A 21,857-nucleotide genomic window follows, 5' to 3' on the forward strand; every position below is an offset into this window, starting at 1 on the left:
TCCCCATTAATTTGAGCGAGGATGAAAGATTTGTGGATGAGTAAAGTGCAAGTGAAGGACTAATGGGGAGTTGAAGCTATTCAGATAGGGAAGATGCTGTGAGAGCCGGGGGTGACCTGATATTCAGCTGGGAATGACTACAACAGTAAATAAACACAAGACATATATATACTCTATTAGCCACAACACAACCAGGCTTATATTTAATATGCCACAAATTAATCCTGCATAAAAACACCTGCGTGTTTGTTATGCTAGCTCCTAGCTCCTCTGCTAGCTCCTAGCTCCATAGAACACGCCAATACAATTCAAACACCTGACCAACACACAATCACTCAGCCCAAAAGACCGTTCACCTAACCCAAGGTTCATAAAGCTTATATTTTTTAAAAGTTACGTACGTGACGCGCACGTATGGTACGGTACGTGTTATGCTAGCTCCTAGCTCCTATGCTAGCTCCTAGCTCCATAGAACACGCCAATACAATTCAAACACCTGATCAACACACACAATCACTCAGCCCAAAAGACCGTTCACCTAACCCAAGGTTCATAAAGCTTATATATTTTTAAAAAGTTACGTACGTGACGCGCACGTACTGTACGGTACGTGTTATGCTAGCTCCTAGCTCCTCTGCTAGCTCCTAGCTCCATAGAACACGCCAATACAATTCAAACACCTGATCAACACACACAATCACTCAGCCCAAAAGACCGTTCACCTAACCCAAGGTTCATAAAGCTTATATATTTTAAAAAAGTTACGTACATACGCAAAAAAAAGTTGCGCACATACGGTCAAGCGATCAAATGTTTAGAAGCCAAAGCTGCATACTCACAGTAGCACGTCTGCGTCTTTGTCATCCAAATCAAAGTAATCCTGGTAAGAGTCTGTGTTGTCCCAGTTCTCTACAGGCGTCTGTGTATCGAAGTCAAAAGTCCTCCTGGTTAGAGTCTCTGTTATCCGAGTTCTTCCATCTTGACTGCATCTTTCGGGAATGTAAACAAAGAAGCGCCGGCTGTGTACTGTTGTGGCTGACTACGTTCGAAAAATACGTCCATTTCGCACCGACAACTTTCTTCTTTGCTTGCTTAGCTTCCTTCTCCATAATGCAATGAACATGATTGAAACAGATTCACGAACACAGATGTCCAGAATACTGTGGAATTATGAAATGAAAACAGAGCTTTTTCGTATTGGCTTCAATGTGGAAGGCATACCCGTGTTCCCCGGTCTACGTCACGCGCATACGTCATCCTCAGAGGCGTTTCGAACCGGAAGTTTAGCGGCAAATTTAAAATGTCACTTTATAAGTTAACCCGGCCGTATTGGCATGTGTTATAATGTTAAGATTTCATCATTGATATATAAACTATCAGACTGCGTGGTCGGTAGTAGTGGGTTTCAGTAGGCCTTTAAGTACAGTGTTTTATTGTTCAATATTCAAACACAGTGTTACTGTTCAAACTGTGTTTAATGTTACAGTGGCTATAAATATTAAATATACTTGTAAAATAAAACCTCTGCCGTATTTTTTATGAATACTTAGGCCTACTACGCTACTGTATTTTAATGTTGGTCGTTATGGTGGTACTTGGAGAGCCGAGTTTTTTCTGAGGTGCTACTTGGTGAAAAAAAATTGAGAACCACTGCTGTAGATAATTCCTGAATGCTTGAATCAGATCTTTGAGACAGCACTAAGAACTAATGGATGTTGACAGAAAGAACAGATTATATTGTTGGTTGTTTACATGCAACTTCTCTTCGGATTTGGAAATATTATATGATTTATTAGAAATCACAAGACAAAACAATAACATGAAGGGAACAAGGGCGGGTGGGGGGTGGATTTTGCTCCTCTTCCACAGGGACGCAAAATTCAGCAGGCCGAGGAAGAACCCGGTCCTGGTCACGTTCGACTGGTCTGACGACAAAGAGCGACCAGCTCAGTCTATGGCTTTGCAGTTCGTTGGTGCCTATTGGGATCGAGAGATGCCAAATATTTCAGTGCTCTTTGGCGGAAAGGATGAGAGCGCCATGAGGAAAGACGGTGAACTTTTGTCTCCTTCTTCTCGTCCTGCTCTGATTGCACATGATGCTCACGCCCAGGTCTGCATTCACAGACTGTAGAAGCGTACGACATACCTCCCACTTTTCTTTGGTGTCGTCTTATTAGAGGAAGTGCGTATCGATATTATCTCTGGGACACCATCCAAAGGCAGTGACAATGCTGTGGGCACCATTTCTGCTCCTAATGGCTTCCACGAGGGCAAAGATGCTAACATCAAATAGAGCTTTCTTCACACGGAGCGAGGGGTGCTGCTGATTTAAACATGGGAATGCTGGAAAGCTCTTCCTCTAGTCCCGTTATCCCTTCCCCCAAGCCCTCGTCCATCTCCATCCCCTCTACAAACTCCCTCTTTCCTTCCTCTTTTCTCGCAGTTTGTCCGTCCAGAACGTCCACTGATAAAATGTTATAGTTGGCATATAAGGCCTTTCCGCCCCCGTTTCTGGCTTTGTTGCAGGCCGCTGTGCCACTAACACTGTTGCCATGGTGACTGCCATTCCCGGCGGACGGGGCCGTCATCCCATTGCGTTTTTCAGCCAGCCCGAAGCCCTCGTGGAGAAGGCTGGTGCTGCACGGCAACTGTGGGGTCGCAGCGGAGCCCAGCAAGTCCCGCCCCTTCCCCGGAGGCGAGCCACTCGAGTGGCGACATCTGACAAAGTGGATAAGCATCACCCCAAATGCCAAACCCCCGAAGAAGAAGAGGACGTAGAAGGCCACCACGTGGCGAGTGCAGCCCCCCACTGCTCCTGCAGTGCTGGGGTCCTCTAGCGTCAACTGATAGGCTGCCCTACGGCAAGGGGTGGGGTCATGGACCTGTCCTTCCTGTATCAGGAGAAGGAGACGATAATGAAGCCAAATTGTGAACCAAGGACAAATACTCTCCTCCATACCTGGCATGTGCAGACGTAACTTCCCAGACCGTCCTCGGTGACGGTCACTTCCAGGTCAGGGTGACGCTGCTTGGTGAGACTGTGAGGCGGGTTCTCCCAACTACATGGCCTGGGGGACAGCTGGGCACATGGCAAGAGGAGATGCAGACCCAGGGAAACACGCAGTTCCTTGATGGGTGGGGAACAACGCTCTGGGCAACAGAAAGAGAAGGGGAGGAGGGTGAGTCTTTAGGGAAATAAATATGTACTATACGGACTAAAAGTATCATGGGACTACAAAAAGGTCTTGTAGTCTACTTTTTGGACCTCAGGTAGGATTTTGCGGTTTTATGTACTTCTGTGTCACACCTTATAAAACATGTATATTGCCTTGGTCGGTCTTCCTTTTTCAGTACAACCTCAGATTGTTTTCATTTTGACACAAGGTATTATTAACAAGGGGTGTCACAAGATCTTGCAAGATTCAAACGTGACAATATTTCTCTTTTGAGAGAAAAGCTTCTCAACAACTGTCACCGACTGGGAGCCCCAACCACCCTGCTCAATGGCCTTGTGGTTAGAGTGTTCGCCCTGAGATTGGTAGGTCATGAGTTCAAACCCCGAGTCATACCAAAGACTATAAAAATGGGACCCATTACCTCCCTGCTTGGCACTCAGCATCAAGGGTTGGAATTGGGGGTTAAATCACCAAAATGATTCCCGAGCGTGGCCACCGCTGCTGCTCACTGCTCCCCTCACCTCCCAGGGGGTGGAACAAGGGGATGGGTCAAATGCAGAGGGTAATTTCACCACACCTAGTGTGTGTGTGACTATCAGTGGTACTTTAACTTGAACTTTTATAGACCAAAACCCCAGGGTTGCTGCCATGACAATGCAACCAACTTGGAAGAACATGAAGGACTCCACACAAACTACAAACTGGCCTCCATGCACCACCTGCAGCTGCCCTCCTTTATCGCAACGAAACAACAAACAGCAACTGCGGTGTTTATGTCCAAAGAAAAGCAGCTACAACTGCCCTCACAATGGCATCAATCATGGATTCTGGCTTAAAAAAACCTCGGGTAGCAATAGTCTCTTTTTATTTTATTTACTTTAACACAACTTTGACATTTTTTAGTACTGTATAGGGCTGTCTTTAACAGAGGATTTTTCAAGTTAAATCCAATGTATTAGATCTGTCCATAGTCGCAGATCAGTTAAATCTATGATGTTGTTTTTTTAAGAGCACAGCTAATGACGCTGGTTTTATATACAGTGTGTAATGCAACTTGTTATTTGCAAATATGTATATTTTTGTACATTTCGTACATTTACTGTACACATCTGACTGGATGTTGTAAACAAAACACTGCAAAAAGTCAGTGTTCAAAAACAAGAGAAAAAAAATACAAAAAAATAGGGGTATTTTATTTGAACTTAGCAAAATTATCTGCCAATAGAACAAGAAAATTTGGCTTGTCAAGACTTTCCAAAATAAGTAAAATTAGCTAACCTCAATTAACCCAAAAATACCTTAAAATAAGTATATTCTCACTAATAACAAGTGCACTTTTTTTGATAGAAAAAAAAGAGACCTTTTTGCTCAATATGTTGAAAAATATTCTTAAATTAAGTAAATGCTAGTGGCATTATCTTGACATAATGATATGCGCTCTGCATTACATTTCTTGAAACCAGCAAACTTATACTAAAAACTAATTTATTGTTCTTAATGGAAGGCAACCGCTTGTTACTCTCGGGGTCTCCTAGCCGCTCAGGCAAATCAGATGGTCTAAAAATGCATTTTTCCATCGATAACATGTCATCATCACGCCAAGTGCGTGCTCTTTCAGTCAATTAGTACGCATTTATACAGCCCGGCCCCTGGCCAAAAAATTTTTTATTGGAATTTTGAAGAATTTATCTGAATGTGCATGAACTATTTCTGTTCAAAATAGTTTGAAATGCCAAATGTTAAATGTTTAAATATTATCTTTCAGTTTGCTGTACTGTGCCAACTGACCTACTATATGAGTACATATTTTATATAGTTTCATTGAAAATAAAACAGCAAAGTCCATTTGGCTGTCATCTGTTTTAATTATGAGACACAATTGTGTCAAAATCATGATTTTTTTTTCATGCTTGAAATAAAAAATTATTACTACTTATTAAAAGTAGTTTTATACTTGTGAGTGTTGATGACACAGCTTTGCAACAGTTGATATTCTAGTTTCAAGCATGTTTTACTCAATATAGGTCATAAAATCTCAGCAACAAGCTGTAATATCTTACTGAGATAATTTAGGACCAAAACCCTTAAAACAAGTAAAACTATCTAACATAAAATCTGCTTAGTGAGAAGAATTATCTTATCAGACTGAAAATAAGCAAATATCACCCTTATATGAGATATTTAATCTTACTTAGATTTCAGTTTTTGCAGTGAAGAATATAGCTTGTGTTTTGTGTTATTTATGTGTGTGGAATAAAACATGCAACTTTACTATGTTTCTTTCTTCAAACATAGTTTATATGTTTTTGAGTTAGTTAATAGAAATCGTTTAACTTGCCTTGGGTGTTGTGTGAGTATTAACGGTACAGCTCTAAAATGATTTCAGTCATTTTTGACCAGCTGGAGTTTTGTCAGTACTCCTCCTCTGAGTCTGCCCTTATGTATGGTGTACCCCAAGGTTCAATTTTGGCGCCTCCCCTCTTTTCTTTATACATGCTTCCCCTGGGTGCTGTTTTTAAAAAGCACAATGTCTCTTTTCACGGTTTCGCAGACGATATTCAAATATATCTGCCTGTAACAGTAAGCTATAACCAGGTTGCTATAACTACTCTGCAGAACTGTTTGCATGTTTTATATATATATATATATATATATATATATATATATATATATATATATATATATATATATATATATATATATATATATATATATATATATATATATATATTCCTCTTTGCTAGGAGACCCCGAGAGTAACAAGTTAAGTTAACTTAACTTGTTAAAGTACCAATGATTGTCACACACACACTAGGTGTGGTGAAATTTGTCCTCTGCATTTGACCCATCCCCTTGATCACCCCCTGGGAGGTGAGGGGAGCAGTGGGCAGCAGCGTAGCCGCGCTCGGGAATCATTTTTGGTGATTTAACCCCCAATTCCAACCCTTGATGCTGAGTGCCAAGCAGGGAGGTAATGGGTCCCATTTTTATAGTCTTTGGTATGACCCGGCCGGGGTTTGAACTCACAACCTACCGATCTCAGGGCGGACACTCTAAGTGGTAGAAAATGGATTAAAAATGTCAGATTTGAAAAAATACTAATAAAAAAAAAAAAATCTATATTTTAAAAAAACATTTTTTTAACTGGGGACTTCCCGCGGGCCGGATTTTGGACGTGAGCGGTAGTTTGTGGACCCCTGGATTAGACCGTGGATACACGGTTTTGGACACCAGAGAGTTAAACTAAATGTTGGAAGCATACAATGTGCAGTCTGAAATGTTTTGGCAAGATGAATAATTAAAATTCAGGGGCAACTAAAGTGTGTGCCTTTACATTTGAACCCAATTATGTATTTACCAATATACATTCATATACACTCACCTTCCTGGACATCACATTTCCTCAAGGCATCTTCTATTACATCCCCACTGCTCGGCCTGAAAAACACACACACACGCACACAAGTTGTAGTTGATATTTACCTTTACGAGACAGCTGGACACCAATGTCAGTACTTACGACGGCGCCGCCAAGGACGTGCAGCTTCCCTTGCTTGCGTCCCATTGACAGCCCAGTTGTCTGACTCTGGCACACAATTTGCAGCTCAAATAGAGCATGCACTCTTCAGACTGGATACGAGCGAGAGATCGGGGGCTGCCCACCAGAGCCCAGCCCTAACAAACACAGTAGACCACTCAGTGACACAGTAAATCACAACATGCAATGTGAGAAACTACATGGTACTCACTTGGTGCAGGAAAATATTGTTGACAGGCTCTTTTGTGTCAAATAAAGGAATCTCCCGCAGTAAGGTGGCGTTCTCACCCATTATTGCCACCTGGTGGAGCTCGCCGTAGTCTGCAACAACACAACAATCACATTTTGAAAGTGGATTGAACATCCTTGGAGTGTATCCAATATCTTCATTATCCATAGACAAGACAAGTACGACAAAGACATAGTAGGTGTGTCAAAAAAATGGAGGAAATCTTTCACCTGTTCCAAGGTGTAGCAATGCTCCTCTTTGGCCCTGTGGGTGGCCCATGAGTGTGACAGCCAGTTTGGTGTACTTGACTCCCTTCCTGACGAGTAAGGGTGCAGCATTCACACCTTGCTGCATGAGGGGGTGATTCCTCACGTATGCCAACAAGTTGTCTGGGATCTTCAGGGACGAGTCAACGCCCTCAGCCTTCAGAGCGTTGTTCAGGCACTTCAAGCATTGCACAGGGGGAGGAAAAAAGAGTCGGTGAGACATTTGAAGGGGAATTTTACCTATCATTCACAATCCTTACATAAGACAGGAACACAATTGCCTTTTTTTTTCAATGCCTTCTAACTTGTAATATATAGCAAGGACAGGGTTGCTAACATTGAAGCTTATGGGAGTCAGCTACCGCGACCTAAAGCTTTCTAAAAAAACCATCCAAATACCGCAAACAATACTGCATTTACATGTATGACCTGCATATGAACCAAGTATTAGCGATAATATTATTATAAGCGCTAACGCAGAGGAACTACTTTTAGCAGCGACGCGATCACAGAGAGCTAACTAGCTTATGCAGCTATTGACATACTGAGCAGGTGAGCTGCTGCATCGCCTCTAAGTTTGAGAAAGTTAATTGTATGTACTAAATCATGCTTCTCACTTTTATAGTAGAAGGTTGTAGCTATAAACTGAGAAGTTTGTTAACTTTGACATTCAACTTACACCCGTAGCTAGCAAGAAAGACACAAAAAGTCGCTCGTTTGCGCACCCCTTTTTTTGTGTTCCTTTTTTTTTTACCTGCAAGAGGAAAACCTAACTGCGATTTTTATACTTTATACATAAAAATGCATAAAATTAAGAGTGAAGGAAGACATGTTACTTTCAGACTATCAGTCAACATATTCTTGTCTCAAGGTGCCACACAGAACATGCAATCATTTACTTTAAAACATATTTGACTTTCTGCAGGCAGAGTCAGAGCTTTTGTCTACTTCATGCTCTGAAACTGAATAAATAACCAATAAAAACTATATTATTTATGATTATAATCATAATATATAATACAATATATGATATATAATAATAATAATGCAGGTAACCATTTAAAAGGATATACACTTTTATTTATCATTACTGTAGAATTGTTTACCATTGTACTGTAATTAGAAGGTAAATAACTTTATCCTAAATAAATAAATTTCTGTAAGCAAAAATGTAACTTGAATAAATATTGAACATCTTAAAGTGCATTTTTTTTTCCCAGTTGGAAAAACGAAATTGGACGGGATCACTGCATTCTGGCTCGTTCGTCTGTGTTGATGGGCGTATATTGCCCGTCCAATTTTAAACTGAAATATTACCACAAATGCTATGTAATCATATTTGTTTCTTCGTAATTGTTTTTACTTTGTGGCACTTTTCAGTGGCGGGTAGGGAAGCTGTCTGTACGTGCTTCCTGTGTGTGTGTAGAGCAAAAGATTGCGAACGACTGAAAAGAGGGCTCACTGTGTTCAGTTAATGCTACTGTTGCACAGAGTGAGACTTCTTTCTCCCTATTTAAAGCGAGAGACGAACAAATGTGAGGCTCAACAATTCTGATTGGCGAACATGGCCATCACTCAAATGCTGGTGACGGCAGAAAAAAACAAAAACAAAAGCTCAGCCTGTTTGATTATTTATCGAACTAATTAAAACATTAATGTAGATTAATCATGCAGCTTTAGTAAAAAAATATGATTCATTCTTTATCTAAACGGAAGGATATAAACATCCCATCAGTTGCCATCCCAATAAGAGTAGACATTGTACAGTAAGTGATTGTTTTATTATGTTCGTAGTTCATATTTCTTATTTCGCACTTACCAACAGTGCTACTTGCTGGATCTGCTTGTTACTCAGCTTCTAAAATTTGTAGCTCATCCTCCTTATAATCGCATAGAAAATATAAGGTTTTGGACCATCATCCATCCCAAAGTAGTCATTGTTGTCGCTCATTAAGTCTGCCATGATAAGTAGTAGTAGTTGTAGTTGAAGGAAATAGCAAACGTGATGCGTCTGTGAAATTAATTTGCCGTTGTATGCTTAAAATGAGAAAAATACGTAAATATTAAATGTTATGATGAATGTGCTTAGATATTTGCTTAGTGTGTATATAAAAAACATTGATGGAGGTTTTTGCATGTTTTTAGAGTGTTTTATAGGCAGAATAGAGTGAATCCCATTACCTTGAAAGTTAGCTGACTCTTGCTAGCATTTATTTACGAATTAGAATCCATAACAGAGTAAAATACATACGTGCTATAGTCTCACATAAAGGATTGTGAATGATAGACAACATTCCAAAAAAAGTGCAGTTCCCTTTTAAAGATGCATGCCTTTTCAAACAACTTTACAGTAATAGTTTAGTACCTGGCCAGGCCTTGGCGAGCCCACAGGTGTGGGTGTGTCTGTTTTGTCAATGCGCTTTTTAAATGGGCCATTCATTACTCTGATGATGTCGGCCACACTGAAAACACACACTGCTGACTGCTCAGGCTCCCTAGGAAACAAGTAGGAAGAAACAATTGAAACTGGAGTCAGGAACTGTACATTTGAACCTCGAGAACTGAAGGTCCTGGACATTTGAAAGAACCACATTTTCACATAGTACTTTTTAAAGTTACCAGAAACTTTAAGCACCGTTTGCAGCACTGAAAATATTTGATTGGATGACCAATTTGAGCTAAGTGAACTGTTTGGTTAGAGTACAATGAATTCAACTGATGTGCGGTGTAGAGAGATTCTAGCTGATGCTAATTGCCAACACTTGTTCCTAGATGGGCTTTTAGATAAATAACATACTCTAATCCACCATACAATCAATCAATATACTAAAATAACACAATCTAATCTTATCCTACTTTTGTAGAAAAAAAGTACATAACAGATATAACACAAAACTGTAGTCATTTCAAATGGCAACTTTCTGGTTTTAAGAAACACAAAAATAAATCAAGAAAATACATTGTGGTAGTTAGCAACAGTTTTATATTCAGATCAAGCAGAGTAAAAAAAAATGTAATCCCTCAATTTAGAAAAAATAATTATATAATCACCATATCAAATCAAATCAACTTTATTTATAAAGCACATTTAAAATTTACCACAGGGGTAGCCAAAGTGCTGTACAATGGGCAGGTTAAAAGATAACACAAGAGAAACGAGAAAGCACACCACAACACAAACAGAGCACGATAAAAAAATAAATAAATAAAACATAAAAACAGGTTCACAGCAGGTGCATTGTGGGACGCCATAGCCAGATGGAGATCACTCAGAGTTAAAAGCCATGGAATAAAAGTATGTTTTTAAGAGCGATTTAAAAACAGGAAGAGAGGAGGCCTGTCTAACACTCAAAGGTAAGCCGTTCCAGAGCTTGGGAGCACTACAACACACCACTTGCACTCTCTGATGCATGGACTTAACGAGTGACAAACAGAAATCTTCATCAATCTTGCTCCAACTTTCTCTGATTGCTGTTGTCAGGTCAGCTTTAAAAATTGGAGTCTTGTCAAGGACCATTTTCTTCAATTTCCACCACACATTTTCTATTGGATTGAGATCCAGACTATTTGCATGCCATGCCATTGATCTTATGTATCTTTCTTCAAGGAATGTTCTTTTTTCATACAGTGTTTCCTCTTTGGCGGGATGCATTATCATCTTCATATATTATATCATAATCCCAAAATGGAATAAGAAAAGTGTCCAAAACGTCAATGTAAACGTGTGCAATTATTAAAAATTAAATGACAGCATTGCAATTACCTGACAAGCAGCCCCATATCATCAATGATTGTTAAAATGTTCATGTTTTCTTCAGGCGGTCGTCCTCATAAATTTCATTGGCATGGCACCCAACAAAAGTTCGAGCATCATCACCTTGCCCAATGCAAACTTGTGATTTACCAATAAAATATGACTTTCATCAAGTCCTCCATAGTGCATGATTTATTTCTCTTATCCCATTGTAAACTTGTTTTTTCTAGGTGTTAATTACAGCTTTTGTTTAGCTTTTCTGTATTTAAATCCCATTTTCTTTCGGCGTTTTCTTACAGTTCGGTCACAAACGGTGACTCCAGTTTCCGCCCATTTGTTCTTTGTTTGTTTTGCTGTGCATTTTCTGTTTTCAAGAAATATTGCTTAAAGTTGTCTGTCTTGACGATTTGATATTTTCCTTGGTCTACCAGTATGCTTGCCTTTTACAACCTTGCACTCGGTCCAGATTTTAGGCCCAGCTGACTGATCTTTTGTAACATTGCGTGATGATTTACCTTCTTGAAGTTTGATAATTCCCTCCTTTGTTTCATTTGACATCTCGTGTTGGAGCCATGATTCATGTCAATCCACCTGGTGCAACAGCTCTCCAAGGTGTAAACAGTCCTTTTTAACTGCAGACTAATGAACACATTTGATATGATGCAGGTGTTAGCTTTGGAAACTAACATTTACAGGGTGATTCCATAATTATGTACTTAAAATTGATTGATTCCATAATTTCCTCACTCTGCTTGATCTGAAAATGAAACAGTTACTATCACAATTTATATTTTTGATTTCTTCTGGTGTTTCTAAAACCGAAAACTTGCCATTTGCACTAAGCTCTGTTTTTGAAATGAGAAGCACTTATTTTTGCAAGTTGAGTGTAATGTTATTTTTTGCAGCCAGTGCTTTACATCCTCGAGGCATCTTGTTAGGACCTTTGCAGCCTTGCTAGGTGACCTGGCTGGTGCATATATACCCGCATTAATGATGATGATCACTGAGGATGCTTACCACTGCGTAGTAAAAAGGCCGTAAAAGTGCGTACTGCCGGCTTCTTGGACATTGTGCCGGAGGGTGAAAACGTCCAGCAGGATGTCATAGCGCTGATGCCTGAGTTTGTCCTCGCACACCAGCTCCGCCTTGAGGAAGGTGGTCCAGTGTTGCTGCAGCGTCCTCAGCCCCCCCACGTCAGACTGAAATCAGGAACAAAACGCCCATCCAGAAACGGCTTCCAAACAATCAGTAATCAATCACACGTTGGCTCCTCACCCTGCACACTCGTGCCACTCTGGGCACTCTCACTTTGGAATAGAAGTTGTACTCCATGGCGACCTCATTGAAAAAGAAGTAGATCCTGTCGTCCTCTCCCGTCACGATGTTGTCGGTCGACAGCTCCACGACAGCCGAGCTCACAAATTCGGGTTCTTTAGAGCACCAGACTCGCATCAGCATGATCACTTTCTGCAAGCACGCACATCTGATTGTGTGGACGCCTCACCGTCCAGCCAGTGAACTTTTTGCTCGCTTCGGATCTGTTCCTGCTCTGGCCCCGTTGCCCGGGTGATGTCGAATTCTGTCCCGCGGAAGTTGATAGAGGTGGCGGCGTACAGGAGACCGCCTTTGCACGTAAAACAAGCAAGCATAAAGAGATGGAAACAACGACAGGAATTCACCCTGTATGCTGACTCACCTGTCATAACAGCAGTGAAGGGCTTCCTCGGGTCAAAGGGCACCTTCTTCCTCCCCATCTCCATCTTCAGCAGTCCATCCGTGTCCTTCTTTAAGGTGAGGGAGGAAATCTCCTGAAGGAAAAATACTCTTATTGCCGCTTTTTTGTTTGATTGCGACAAATTATCAAAGTGTTATTGTAGCAAATGCCAATCTCAATCTGTGTGCGTGTAATCAGATCCGTGTGTTGGGGTTCTAATTTGTGTATCAGTGTTTAGAGTTGAGTCTTTAAAAAAAAAATTCTGCATACGTGTTACAATCTGTGTTTAGATTTGTGATTGTGTAAAAAAAAATATGTCTGTCCGTGTTGTAATCTGTGTGTGTGAGTTTTGATTTGAGTGTGTGTATAAAAAAAACTGTGTGTCTGTGTTGCGCTTTTCTGTACGCACACACAAATCTGGATGGAAGTAAAATTGTCTCACATCAACTTATATATATAAATATGATATTAATACATATGCATGTATTAATAGATATACAAATACAAATGTGATATACAAATAAATAAATAATTTGTATAAATAAACACGTATTTGTAAATACATTTTTGAGATTTGAAAATATATACAAATAAAATTTATAAATATAAAAATGTGATATACAAATAAATCAAGAATTTGTATAAATAAACGTGTATTTGTAAACATATTTTTGAGATTTGAATATAAATATGCTTGATTTTGTATTTGTATTGAATTTGCATATGTGAATAGCTTTTTTGCTTTGGTGTCAATGAGACATTCCTCCCACAAACCAGATGCACAAATAAATGTGACCTACACACTCCCCTGAACAACCAGCAGAGGGCACTACAGCCAGAGCGGTCTGGGTCACAGAGCATTATATGCATTATATGCAAAATGCCCGGAGTTCTCTGCACAAAAACAATCCACGTCTTTACAGAGAGAACGCACAATGGGCCTGAGCTAGCTAACGTTAGCGTTGTATTAGCTAATGCTAATTCATCCAGTTAATCTGAAAGACCGTGCTAGCTGCTTATTTTATTGTATCAATGCCGTTTAATGACCTTGTCCCGATGTAGATACTGATCTCTTATCAGGCTGCAGTGCCCTCTGCTGGTTGTTCAGGGGAGTGAGTGGGTCACATTTATTTGTGCGTCCAGTTTGTAGTAGAAATGTCTCATTGACACAAAAGCGATCCACAAATGCAAATTCATTACAAATACAAATACAAAATCAAGCATATTTATATTCAAATCTCAAAAATATATTTACAAGTACATGTTTATTTATACAAATTCTTGATTTATTTGTATGTCACATTTTTATATTTATACATTTTATTTTTATATATTTTCAAATCTCAAATATATACTTACAAATACACATTTATTTATACAAATTATTTATTTATTTGTATCTCACAGTTGTATTTGTATATTTATTAATATATACATATGTATTAATATCTTATTGATATATATAAGTTGATGTGAGACAATTCTACTTCCATAAATCTGACAGAATTTTTTTTAGCATAAGTCACTTGCAAAAAGACACACACACACACACACACACACACACACACACACACACAAATCCAAACACAAACACACAAATTAATTGTTGTAACAATAATACTTCCAGAACAAATCATCCCCAAAAACTGACCAGGAAGGCACACTTTGGGTCAAAAGCATAGGTGCCACACACGTAAATGTGCTGTCCATCTGGGTGGAACTCCAATAAGAGGATGTAGTTGCGGCAGTCCTCCTGCAGAGGGAGACAAAGAACCATAAACAATATAAGGAGCTAAGCAATGATGGAGAGGTACAGTATGTCTGCTAGCTATGATCATATTTGAACTAGCTAACCTCAGTCACACAAATTACATTTACTGACAATGTGGTGTGTAATCATGACTGAAACAGTTCTGTTAAAATATTTACTAAATGTTTACGTGTACTAAAACATGTGCAAACTTGATAGCACACGCAAAGCTGATCTACTGAACGTGTGCAAAGTGGACTGTGTCTGTTAAGTGAGTAGAATAATTTGTGCAATCCATTTTGCGTCCCTGTCTTCATTAAAATGCAGAATACATGCTGACCAACAGAACGCCCAAAATACTGGGAGGAGAAGCTGCAAATATATTATACAGCACACACAATGTGAATACTCAACACTCACCGCCGTTCTGCAAGCACTATTTAGCGTTTTATCTATCACGTATGTGCAAACTGACACAGTCACGCACACGGCTGGAGGATCTGTGCTCGTGCTACAAGGACAGACAATGGACAGAGAATCCTCCGTCCTAAGTGTGTCAGAAATAAAAACTATTCAACATATTGTCTATTCAGCAGTCAACATTCTATTACAATTGTATTTATTTTATTGATGCCTTTTGGTGTCCTTTAGTTTTTTTTTTAAGATGTTCTTTTTTCCCACATAGAATATATCATTAACATATTTCCCGCATGGTAAAACAAACTTCTTGAAGTATGCATTTTGTGCATGTTTTGAGCACAGTATGTGCAAACTCTCTCTCATGAGCGCACTTTCAGCACTGAAAAAAAGGGGCGAAAAGTTTGTTCCGTAGATGCACTTTGGACTGTGTCTAAAATGCTCATAAAAAGTGGTATATGTCTGTTACATGTTTGAAAACATTTATGAAAGAATGGGCCACTCTCAGGAGCTCACTGATTTCCAGCGTGGAACTGTCATAGGATGCCACCTGTGCAACAAATCCATTCGTGAAATTTCTTTGCTCCTAAGTATTCCAAAGTCAACTGTCGGCTTTATTATAAAAAATGGAGGCGTTTGGGAACAACAGCAACTCAGCCACGAAGAGGTAGGCCACGTAAACTTACAGAGAGGGGTCAGCAGATGCTGAAGCGCATACTGCAAATACACTTTCTGCACAGTCAGTTGCTACAGAGCTCCAGACTTCATGTGACCTTCCAATTGTCCCACATACAGTACGCAGAGAGTTTCATGGAATGGGTTTCCATGGCTGATCAGCTGCATCTAAGCCATACATCACCAAGTCCAATGCAAAGTGTTGGATGCAGTGGTGTAAAGCACTGGACTCTAGAGCAGTGGAGACGCGTTCTCTGGAGTGATGAATCACGCTTTTCCATCTGGCAATCTGATGGATGAGTCTGGGTTTGGAGGTTGCCAGGAGAACGGTACATTTCGGACTGCATTGTGCCGAGTGTGAAATTTGGTGGAGGAGGAATTATGGTGTGGGGTTGTTTTTCAGGGGTTGGACTTGGCCCCTTAGTTCCAGTGAAAGGAACTTTGAATGTTCTAGGATACCAAAACATTTGGGACAATTCCATGCTCCCAAACTTGTGGGAATAGTTTGGAGCGGGAACCTTCCTCTTCCAACATGACTGTGCACCAGTGCACAAAGCAAGGTCCATAAAGACATGGATGACAGAGTCTGGTGTGGATGAACTTGACTGGCCTGCACAGAGTCCTGACCTGAACCTGATAGAACACCTTTGGGATGAATTACAACGGAGACTGAGAGCCAGGCCTTCTCGACCAAAATCAGTGTGTGACCTCACCAATGCGCTTTTGGAAGAATGGTCGAAAATTCCTATAAACACACTCCGCAACCTTGTGGACAGTCTTCCCAGAAGAGTTGAAGCTGTAATAACTGCAAAAGGTGGATCAACATCATATTGAACTCTATGGGTTAGGAATGGGATGGCACTCCAAGTTCATATGTGAGTCAAGGCAGGTGGCCAAATACTTTTGGCAATATGGTGTAGCAAACAAAACGCCACTTGTAGGAGGAGCATGATAACGCAAAATTCTCATTTAAATAAGGCGGTCTGCACCACTTTTGATTTGTACATGCACTGTTAGTAGATCACATGCAACCAACACACGCTATTTTAGAGATTACACATGCTGTTTAGCACTTGGTGTTTGGATCTTAGTAAATCAGGCCCTATGTTGTAGTCGGTTACTCTGGTCCGAAACAAGATTTTTGAAAAAGATACTTGGTGGTGACTTATGTGCTTTGGTCAGTGGACCAAATAATGCTCTTAGTTAAGCATATGCATAATGTCGTACCTCCATTGGATGCCATATGAAGGCCGCTCGAGAGATGGGTCTCAGTCCGCTTTGAAGCAGACTCTAATACTGAGCCTCAGACATGCCACAGCAACATCCAACAAAAAGCTGAGTCAAAATCATGAAAAATTAATATTTAAAAGTCAGCCCGGAAGCTAAAAACGGTCATTAACCATACTTGGCACTTTTGAACTAAAATAATTGTGCTGCTTGTTACAGTTAGCTGGAGTCATCAGAAATGCCGTCTCCTTGCAACATATCATTCATCATTTACAGTACTAAGTATAGTAATAATAATAATAATAACTTAGATTTTATATAGCGCTTTCCTAGACACTCAAAGCGCTTCACAGAGAAGTGAGAACCCATCATTCATTCACACCTGGTGGTGGTAAGCTACTTTCGTAGCCACAGCTGCCCTGGGGTAGACTGACGGAACAGTGTAACAGCTCAGGCTTTTAGTCCAGTGGTCAGCACACCTGCCTCTGAATACGAAGAACCAGGGTTCGAGTCCCCAGTGCGGTATGTGGTAAAAAGGCACGGGGCCGAACCAGCTGTGTTATAGCAGTATGATTCAGTCTTTGTCTTAGTTGTCATACACTTTCTCAGTTTAAAGGCCTACTGAAACCCACTACTACCGACCACGCAGTCTGATAGTTTATATATCAATGATGAAATCTTAACATTGCAACACATGCCAATACGGCCGGGTTAACTTATAAAGTGCAATTTTAAATTTCCCGCGAAACTTCCGGTTGAAAACGTCTATGTATGATGACGTTTGCGCGTGACGTCGATGGTTGAAATGGAAGTATTCGGACACATTGTATCACAATACAAACAGCTCTGTTTTCATCGCAAAATTCCACAGTATTCTGGACATCTGTGTTGGGGAATCTTTTGCAATTTGTGTAATGAACAATGGAGACTGCAAAGAAGAAAGTTGTAGGTGGGATCGGTGTATTAGCGGCTGGCTGCAGCAACACAACCAGGAGGACTTTGACTTGGATAGCAGACGCGCTATCCGACGCTAGCCGCCGACCGCATCGATGATCGGGTGAAGTCCTTCGTCGCGCCGTCGATCGCTGGAACGCAGGTGAGCACGGGTGTTGATGAGCAGATGAGGGCTGGCGTAGGTGGAGCGCTAATGTTTTTATCATAGCTCTGACGAGGTCCCGTAGCTAAGTTAGCTTCAATGGCATCGTTAGCAACAGCATTGCTAGGCTTCGACAGGCGGCACAGCATTAACCGTGTAGTTACAGGTCCAGTGTTTGGTTCGGTGTCTCCTGATAGTAGTATTGTTGATCTTCTGTCTATCCTTCCAGTCAGGGGCTTATTTCTTTTGTTTCTATCTGCATTTAAGCACGATGCTATCACGTTAGCTCCGTAGCTAAAGTGCTTCACCGATGTATTGTCGTGGAGATAAAAGTCACTGTGAATGTCCATTTCGCGTTCTCGACTCTCATTTTCAAGAGGATATAGTATCAGAGGTGGTTTGAAATACAAATCCGTGATCCACAATTGAAAAAGGAGAAAGTGTGGAATCCAATGAGCCCTTGTACCTAAGTTACGGTCAGAGCGAAAAAAGATACGTCCTGCACTGCACTCTAGTCCTTCACTCTCACGTTCCTCATCCACGAATCTTTCATCCTCGCTCAAATTAATGGGGTAACCGTCGCTTCCTCGGTCCGAATCGCTCTCGCTGCTGGTGTAAACAATGGGGAAATGTGAGGAGCCCTTCAACTTGCGACGTCACGCTACTTCCGGTACAGGCAAAGCTTTTTTTTATCAGCGACCAAAAGTTGCAAACTTTATCGTCAATGTTCTCTACTAAATCCTTTCAGCAAAAATATGGCAATATCGCGAAATGATCAAGTATGACACATAGAATGGATCTGCTATCCCCGTTTAAATAAAACAATTTCATTTCAGTAGGCCTTTAAACACACCTTGGTGACTCACTCTGTACTATTTTTGTGCAAAGAAAGCCACCATGGGGCCAAATAAAGTTGCAAGTGAAATGTATTTGAATTTATATGGCTCTGTCCTCCTCTCCTTGTTCGCCACTCACCACCGTCTTGGCCTTCAATAAATGTAAAAGTGATGTTAAATGTTCATTTATTTACTACACAGAAAGTTCCCCTTCGGTATCTTTCAGTTAAATAATAAATGATAAATGGGTTATACTTGTATAGCGCTTTTCTACCTTCAAGGTACTCAAAGCGCTTTGACAGTATTTCCACATTCACCCATTCACACACATTCACACACTGATGGCGGGAGCTGCCATGCAAGGCGCTAACCAGCAGCCATCAGGAGCAAGGGTGAAGTGTCTTGCCCAAGGACACAACGGACGTGACTAGGATGGTAGAAGGTGGGGATTGAACCCCAGTAACCAGCAACCCTCCGATTGCTGACACGGCCACTCTACCAACTTCGCCACGCCGTCCCCACGTTCACTCTTTTAGTTTTCAGGCCACAAAGTGCCACAGTGTCACTTCCTGTCTCTTGTTGCAAAATGATTCTTACCAGTACCTCTCCAGTGTTGCGTCCGACCAGTCTTCCTCTCAGGGAATAAAAGACACTGGTCAATCCCAAATTCTTTCGGATGACATACATGTTGAGTAAGAAGGACCACCAAGACAGAACAGCAATATTACCAAGTTTTACTAAAGCTTTAGGAGACCAGCCCTCACAATGCTATAATAGCAGCATCGAGAAGCGGTCTCCTAAAGCTTTAGTAAAACTTGGTAATATTGCTGTTCCGTCTTGGTGGTCCTTCTTACTCATTTCTTACTCTTACTTATGTCATCGAAAAGAACTTGGGATTGACCAGTGTCTTTTATTCCCTGAGAGGAAGACTGGTCGAACGCAACAATTTGGGGGCTTCTTCCGAGATGACACATTGAGGATTGAACGTCTCTTGCACTCTTCTGGACACACTTACTTGGCGCCAAAACATAAATCAATGTAAGCAGAACCTTTTGTAAAATCTGCATTAAGAGTCTGTCCTGAAGTCTGTAAGTCAAACACTGTTTTGGACCACATAGACAAGAGTTTTAGTATCATAGGAATGTTGAGTGTATTTTTTACCTTACCCGCCTCTACATAATAAAGATTACCGCGGATGAGGTATTCCCGCGGATGAGAAATAGTGGTCAACGCACGTCATTGTGAACGTATCTCACCTCTGTCTTTCCTTTGGTCATACAAATGTTCCTGCCCTCCTGCGGCACGTCCCAGACCACCTGAAACAAAGGACAAGGGTTGAGGACTTGGTCCTGCACGGGTGATCCCAGCACTCTTTCCAGCGGTCTGACCGTGCGTGGCGTCTCAGTCAGCTTGTTGATGTCCACCGCCATGATTGTATCCCTGGCGCCGAGGAAGAGCACGTCGGATGTGGGGTCCAGAAGGAAGGTGCTGAAGTTGGACACACCCCTGAACACCTCTGAACCAACGATAGTGTCTGTGGACAAACACCAAGAGGTTATTATCACTAGAAAAACACTAAGAAGAGGAATACAACAAAACTATAATTCAACGTACATTCACAAGTGTAATGTGTGTGTTTGTTTTTGTGTGTGTGCGTGTGTGTTTGGCATTACGTGTGAAGGATTCCACAGCCTCTTTCAAATCCCTAAAATGCTGACATTTGACAGTTTTTCTTATTTCCACAGAGTTGCTTGCTATAGCAACGCACGCACACTACAAAGGACAGAAACTCATTGACCCCCAGATAAACTTATCAGGAGAGGACTTTTACTGAATAAATCATGTGATGCTCTTTTAAGAATCAAAGAAAAGGAGTGGCCGAAATACAATGGATATGAAAGATACATGACTGCACTCACATTGTGTTTATCTGCAAAGCAATACACACAAGTGCACTTACAGTATACTGTATACTGTGTGTGTGTATTTGCACAGCACCTCACCCCTCTCATGTCTGCAAAATCTTTTTGGGACAACACTGAAGAAATAACATTCAATACAATGTAAAGTAGTCAGTGTACAGCTTGTGTAACAGTGTAAATTTACTGTCTCCTCCACATAACAAAAGTGAGTCCACTTCTAAGTGAAAATGCCCAATAGCAAACGTGTGTTGGTTTCCTCCATTTATATTTGGTTACTATCGAGTTATTCTAATGGATGTCTCTCACTGCATCCAGGCCGGAAAAAGGACCATACCACACACACATGCACAGACACACACGCATATACACAGCGACTGTGTGTGTGTTTCCATTTTGCATGAATGTCATTCCTCATTCACCAAGAAGCCATCTGTTCAGCTAAAAGCCTCCTGGCACTTAAAAAGCCACCAGTGCTGTGATTTGCCCGCACATGGAGCCTCACGTCCTGAGAAGCAGACCAGGGCAGGCTGCTGACTCTACACAACAAAGGCACACATCTACACACACACAAATATAGACGGTAATATTGCATACATTACGTATAAGCTGCAGAAAGAAAAAAACATGAAAATACATTTTCAGTGTCATCTTTTAAATGTCAAATGCCCTAGCTTGTTCTCTCACACAGTGCAGAGAGGCGACATGAGTGTTGGTGACAGAGTCCGAAGGCAAGGTCTTTTGGGATGTCCAAGCCATGGCTCTCAACCTGTCTTCATGAGCCATTGTTCTTAACCCATCCTCATGTACACGCATCATTCCTAAATCGACGTCATCTGCCCATTTGCACACATACACACTTTTAACATTAACACATTTGGTGTTTGAGCCAAAGAATCCTAAGGAAAAAACGTATCAAGAAGAAATGGGCGGTACTACAATAATAATAATAATAATTAGCTTTATTGTCTCCGAGGAGAAATTTGTCTTGGGCATCAAGACACACCGTTTTACATACATACATACGTACATACATACATACATACATACATACATACATACATACATACATACATACATACATACATACATACATACATACATACATACATACATACATACGACAATACAGTGAACAGTGCGCAGGTATATCAGTTAGTTATGAGATCACCCCCCCGTATTGCACTATCCCAACATTGCTCTCATTATTGCATCCGGTTATTACAGTAGTTTTATGTTGTAAAGTGCTTTGATTGCCAG

At 40.8% G+C, this 21,857-nt stretch overlaps 1 protein-coding gene across 2 annotated transcripts in view; it reads right to left on the reverse strand.

Annotated features, from left to right (window-relative positions):
* Positions 1-1,752: 1,752 nt before the first annotated feature.
* sema4f (sema domain, immunoglobulin domain (Ig), transmembrane domain (TM) and short cytoplasmic domain, (semaphorin) 4F) overlaps positions 1,753-21,857 on the reverse strand; it is a 69,277-nt gene continuing 49,172 nt past the window's right edge. Inside the window, exons 2-15 of one of the 2 annotated variants that reach the window (XM_062065179.1) lie at positions 20,067-20,212; positions 19,935-19,994; positions 14,329-14,430; positions 12,660-12,771; positions 12,468-12,587; positions 12,239-12,393; positions 11,981-12,162; positions 9,575-9,704; positions 7,174-7,387; positions 6,926-7,035; positions 6,697-6,851; positions 6,559-6,614; positions 2,960-3,150; positions 1,753-2,891 (exon numbers count right to left, since the gene is read on the reverse strand). In XM_062065179.1, the coding sequence (XP_061921163.1) occupies positions 2,286-2,891; positions 2,960-3,150; positions 6,559-6,614; positions 6,697-6,851; positions 6,926-7,035; positions 7,174-7,387; positions 9,575-9,704; positions 11,981-12,162; positions 12,239-12,393; positions 12,468-12,587; positions 12,660-12,771; positions 14,329-14,430; positions 19,935-19,994; positions 20,067-20,212 (2,339 nt within the window). In that variant the 3' untranslated portion in view covers positions 1,753-2,285. The remainder of the gene's footprint in view (positions 2,892-2,959; positions 3,151-6,558; positions 6,615-6,696; positions 6,852-6,925; positions 7,036-7,173; positions 7,388-9,574; positions 9,705-11,980; positions 12,163-12,238; positions 12,394-12,467; positions 12,588-12,659; positions 12,772-14,328; positions 14,431-19,934; positions 19,995-20,066; positions 20,213-21,857) is intronic. The other variant, XM_062065178.1, reaches the window with a different exon arrangement.

The sequence above is a fragment of the Entelurus aequoreus genome, linkage group LG12 (assembly GCF_033978785.1).
Source record: "Entelurus aequoreus isolate RoL-2023_Sb linkage group LG12, RoL_Eaeq_v1.1, whole genome shotgun sequence".
Classification (NCBI taxonomy): Eukaryota; Metazoa; Chordata; class Actinopteri; order Syngnathiformes; family Syngnathidae; genus Entelurus; species Entelurus aequoreus.